This window comes from Sinocyclocheilus rhinocerous, unplaced genomic scaffold (genome assembly GCF_001515625.1).
Source record: "Sinocyclocheilus rhinocerous isolate Xijiao unplaced genomic scaffold, SAMN03320098_v1.1 scaffold1635, whole genome shotgun sequence".
NCBI lineage: Eukaryota > Metazoa > Chordata > Actinopteri > Cypriniformes > Cyprinidae > Sinocyclocheilus > Sinocyclocheilus rhinocerous.
In genome coordinates this window covers 1165253-1170597 of record NW_015627629.1, presented here as the reverse complement: position 1 = coordinate 1170597, position 5345 = coordinate 1165253, and the positions used below count along the sequence as shown (strand labels likewise).

General features: G+C 36.6%; 1 protein-coding gene across 1 annotated transcript in view; it reads right to left on the bottom strand.

The window, feature by feature from the left end:
• Positions 1 to 251: 251 nt before the first annotated feature.
• Positions 252 to 5345, bottom strand: part of LOC107732302 (calpain-3-like) — a 17451-nt gene continuing 12357 nt past the window's right edge. The window contains 8 exon segments of the mRNA XM_016543587.1: positions 252 to 1142; positions 1285 to 1343; positions 2299 to 2415; positions 2528 to 2606; positions 2685 to 2753; positions 3512 to 3576; positions 3659 to 3716; positions 3984 to 4061. Of these exon segments, the coding sequence (XP_016399073.1) occupies positions 1116 to 1142; positions 1285 to 1343; positions 2299 to 2415; positions 2528 to 2606; positions 2685 to 2753; positions 3512 to 3576; positions 3659 to 3716; positions 3984 to 4061 (552 nt within the window). The 3' untranslated portion in view covers positions 252 to 1115.

Here is a 5345-nt window from a genome sequence, read left to right as displayed (position 1 = left end):
AAAAAAAAAAAAAAAGCCTAGCATCGACCCATGACTATACACCATTCAATAAAGACCCTGAATGTTGCCATCTGTCATGACAATCTGAGATGTTTTCTGATGATTCTCCTCCAGTAGTTTTTAAAAATTATTTTCCTTATTTGGTTCTTCATATAGGAAACAAGAAATCATTTAAACAAAATTGTCTCCACAAACAACCAGGATTTAAAACAATAAAGACCACCTTCATGTCCCTCATGCATGCTTTTTTAATGGATTTTGCTATTACCAAATCAAATGGGAGGCTGGGATGTATGTAGTGCATATCTGGGTGAAGATGGAAAGATATTTTTAAGAAATCTGAATCAGAAAGTGTGGTAGTATCATGATAAGTGTTTCCAAGTGTCTGAGACATTTTGTTCAGACAAAATTCTGACTTTTGATAGATTTACAAACCTGGTCAAAACCACATCCATATGTGGTGTGAAATCGGAAACAAATCTGGATTGTGTTTCAGTGTGAATGGTCAGACTGGATTTCAAGTAGTTTTTCCTCATCATTGTAAGGCATCACGTGTACAATGTAATAAGAAGTGTGCAATATTATCAAGAGTTAAATCTGAATCTATTTCTTTTTATTGTTATAGTTCTATGTAATATTAGATCATCCATTATATAGTAGGTCCATCAGCATATGGCAAAAGGAAATCTCAGGGCCATGAAACATTAGCATCTTTTGAGGCTAGTTGAGGTAAAAGAGAAATGCTGCCTGTAACACCAGTGTACACAAACTGAATGAAGGTCATGTGAAAAGCTACTCTGAGGAATGAATTACAACAGAAAACCAGCAACGTGCGACGTGCCTCCAAAGTTGCTTGGGCACAACGCCCCCCAAAAACGTTTCCTGTGCAAAACGTCGGTCTGTAACACTAATACTCATTTCACTCTTCTTGTCATCCCATTTAAAACTAAAATGAAGAGGAGGAGTAATCATGTGTTAAGTTTCTAGAACTGGTGTTCAGTGTGGGCTGAGGTACAGAGAAAGAGGTAACAGTAGTCTGGCACATTGAGTGTTGAGGTAAGAGCTGCTAGTTCTGGTCCTTGCCGAGTCAGGGCTCACCTGGATCCATAGTTGGTCTATGCGTACATGGTTAGCTGAAGCCACTGGAGAAATTGAAATAGAAGTTTAGCATTTTGTGATCAGCTTACAGATTTAAATGGAAGGCTTTTGATGTTTGAAACTAATGACGTGGACCTGATGCTAAACATTACATAGTCTTAAGATGATGGATTGGTGTCCACTCACCTCCAGTACATTAAGTCTGATGGTGCCATCTCCACCTTGATCAAAGGCCTGGAATGCTCCTACAAAGAGAACAGGTTCACTTCAGACAGTATGCATGTATGATTTTTAGCATACACAAGCCCCAAATCAATTGTTGGTAAAAAATTAACACATTAAATATTTCTAGTAGAACCCAGTAAAATCTTTAGTTGTTTAGAAAGCGGTTCTGTATGCATTCCCCACAACTTTTGGTGTTTAAAGAAGTTTCATTTGAAACATTTTCCGAACAAATGTGGAAATTTTCTTTATCCCTACACATTCTGTTTCAACCCCGTAATGCTGAGATTGTGGCAGCATCGTACTAATTCATTCCATCTGTAGCCAAAACATAGGAATAAATTAGTACAATGTAGCCACAATTAATTAAAATTTTTATTTAATTAATACTTTAATTAATAATTTGATTTATAAAACGTGGCCACAAATTTTTCTGTCACGTGCAGGGCTCTGTATTATTATTTTTTTATTTCTGACATCATATTTTATAAAGTCATTTATTAGTATTTTATTATTTACCTTATCAAGCTCAACAGTTCAACTCTGTTATGAGAAAAGGTCAGTCAGCAATTCTTTCCAGAAAAAAAAAAATACTGTTCATGGAACAATCTTTAAAAAAAATACAATGGTACATTGATATTTGCTTGCTAATACTGTTATTTATCCTTTTTGTCCTGTCTTTCGATCCAAAGACATTATGAATGTAACAGGGTTGACAAAACATTTTTTTTTTCAAAGACAAAGTTTTGAATTTTTTTTAATGCATGATTTATTACAAGGTACAATGAAACTGTGCCTTGTAAAAAAAAAGTCTATAATTCCAACCTTACTATGACAGAGTTAATAATGTCAAATATTGATAAAAAAAAAAAAATTCTAGCTTAAATGGCAACACTTCCTGAGAATGACACTGTGTGTGTACTATTTACTAAATACTATTTGTTTGACTATTTGCTAGTGAAAAAGATTACAACTTACTGAACATCCCCTCCAGTCGCACAAGACAGCTGACGAAACTGTCAAATTCGATGTTCATGTTTTCATTGGCATAGCGCATGGTGATGATGTCATAGAGCTGGTTATTCAGACGGAACCCTGAGTGGCACACAAAACACGTGATGAACAGTGACAAGACCATTAGAGACAGACAAATGTTCTTCAACATGAGAACGGATGAACAGTAGAAATACATGAAAAACCTTCTAACCTGCATCATTGGTGGCGTTTCTCATCTCATAGCTGCTGATAGTGCCAGTATGATCAAAGTCATAGCACTTAAAGATTCCCTGTGGAGAAAATTTAAGTCCATGTGTCTAACAGTCTTGTTTTTTATTTATATAGGAAAGAATGAGGAGATTTCAAACCTGCCACTGTTTGACTTTGTTCCACAAGTGTCTAAACTCTTGTAGGTTAAGTCTTCCTTTTCCGTCCATCTGTGTGATTAGGATTAAGAAAGATTTGCATGCAGATTTGAAATGCATCTGCTACGAAATTAAATATTCTGTACATGAAATGGTGGAGAAGTTACATTTATTATTTCAAAACGGTCAGAATCATAAAACTTTCTCTTCTTTCTTTTCAACCCTGTTATGCTGTGAAATTTATTTTTTTTTTTTATCATTATGTTTAAGGAAGTGACATCAAATAAGTTTGGGGTCGGTAAGTTTTTCGAATGTTTTTGAAACAAGTCTTTTTTTGCTCAATCAAGGCTGCATTTATTCGATCAGTAAAAGCATTCATATTCTGAATTATTATTACAACTTAAAATAACTAATAATTAAAATGTTATTTATTCCTGTCATGCAAAGCTGAATTTTCAGCATCATTACTCCAGTCTTCATGATCCTTCAGAAATCATTCACAAAAGAACACAAAAGAATATTAACTGTAATTAATATGGTGTGGTGAAATATTATTTGATTGGTTGCTTTTACACTGACCTTTTGTAATATTCAACTCTGAATGTTATGTAACAGAGTTGAGTGTGTCAGTGTGTTTGGCAAAACTAAACTAAGGCTCATTGCTAATAATGATAAATAACTATTGGAACATTGTAAAACTGTATTGACATATTGGCTGGTGGAAACAATAAAGCCACAAATGGTACCTTTTCTTGAGAATGACCCAAATGTTTTTGACAATGCCTTAAATGGGCTTTACAGAAATTTTGTAATCTTGATACAAAGGATACGTCCATGAGGGCAATCATGCTTCTGCAGCTCTCTCGACTGAAGCCCTCCGTGTGTATGTCCTTGTCTGTAAACAGCAGATAATTTCTTTAAGACATTATATAGAAAAACCTCAATCATAAAATATAATAATCTACAAAGATACGTACATTTAGACACCACCTTGTTCAAGACATCTTTGAGTTCATTGGCTGAGATCTCCATTTGCTGTAAGACACAAGAATAAACAGAAAGTCAGATGTGGTGTTTATTACGCCAACAGAAACTGTCATGATATGGCTGTTACCACTGTTACCACTGGCATGGCCAATTACCGGTCCCACCCCACCACCATACTCACACTCCCCCCAGCGCTCAGTGGCTCAATAGTAAATGCAGATTTTACTTGGACAGCACTGGCATGGCCAATTACCGGTCCCACCCCACCACCATACTCACACTCCCCCCAGCGCTCAGTGGCTCCCCAGTACTCACGTCCCCCGCGATCTGCTGGAAAATGGACAGGAACTGCTGGTCCTCCTCGCTCTCTTCCCCAGTCGAAGCCGGAGCCGGCTGATCAGACATGGGAGTTGTAAAATACATACGTGAGAACTGAATTTATTCTCTCATTTTCATGTGAGAAGCCAAAAAATCTGATCACTACTAGATAAAAAAAAAGGGAGGGGGGGGTGGGTGTATATGCTCCTTTTTCTCAATAATTAATGCAGATTTTACTTGGACAGCACTGCCCTTTGAAATAAGATTCAAATAAAGTACTGAGAAATAACTGAATGAATTGAAACCTATGAAAGATTTATTATAAACTACATTTTCTGAAGAAAATTGCTTGCCTCTGCAAAATCCCCTTGCCAAGAGTTTGCAATGTGGTTGCTAAAATGTAGTTTTTGGTGTGTTTCTTAAGTGTTCTGGCTTGTTGTTAGAGCATTGTTAGGCGGTTTCAAGTCAAAAGAGTTCACCCCAAGTCCACTCCAAATCTCCATGATATTCTGGGGCTGGATTTACTAAAATCTTCTTAAAAGTTATGAATTTCTTAAGATAAATTGTGGACACGCCACTCTCTCATGAACACGCGTATGACAGTTAGTGGAAGCTATAAAGATCATGGTTTATAAAGTTATAAATATGGATATTTTTTACACAAACGCATCGCTACACGTCAGAAAGCCTTTATTAACCCCCTGGAGCCATGTGGAGTACTTTTATGATGGATGGATGCACTTTATTTTGCTTCAAAATCTCGACCACCATTCACTGCCGTTATAAAGCTTGGAAGAGCCAGGACATTTCTTAATATAACTCTTATTGTATTTGTCTGAATGAAGAAAGTCATATACACCTAGGATGGCTTGAGGATGAGTAAATCATTTTCATTTTGGGGTGAACTATCCCTTTAATGCTCCGTGTATTTTAAATAGTTATGTTTAAAGAGCCTGTCTGTTGCATTCACTTGCGCTGCATTTTTCTTGCGTTCTCTCTCTAAAGTGAATGCACCCTATGTATGGCTGCTCGTATGAAGATTTTCATAATTATAGCAATAAAAATGGGGTCCCTATTTGACTAATTTTTGTACAGTTTCTACTGAGTTTACACTAAAAAATGCTGGGTTAAATATAACCCAGCGCTGGGTTAAAAAGGGACAAACCCAGCTATTGGGTTGTTTTGACCCAGCTATTGGGTTGTTTTGACCCAGCTATTGGGTTGTTTTGACCCAGCGGTTCGGTTGTTTTGACCCAGCGGTTAGGATGTTTTGACCCAGCGGTTGGGATGTTTTGAAAACAACACAATAGCTGGGTTAAAACAACACAATAGCTGGGTTTGTCCCTTTTTAACCCAGTG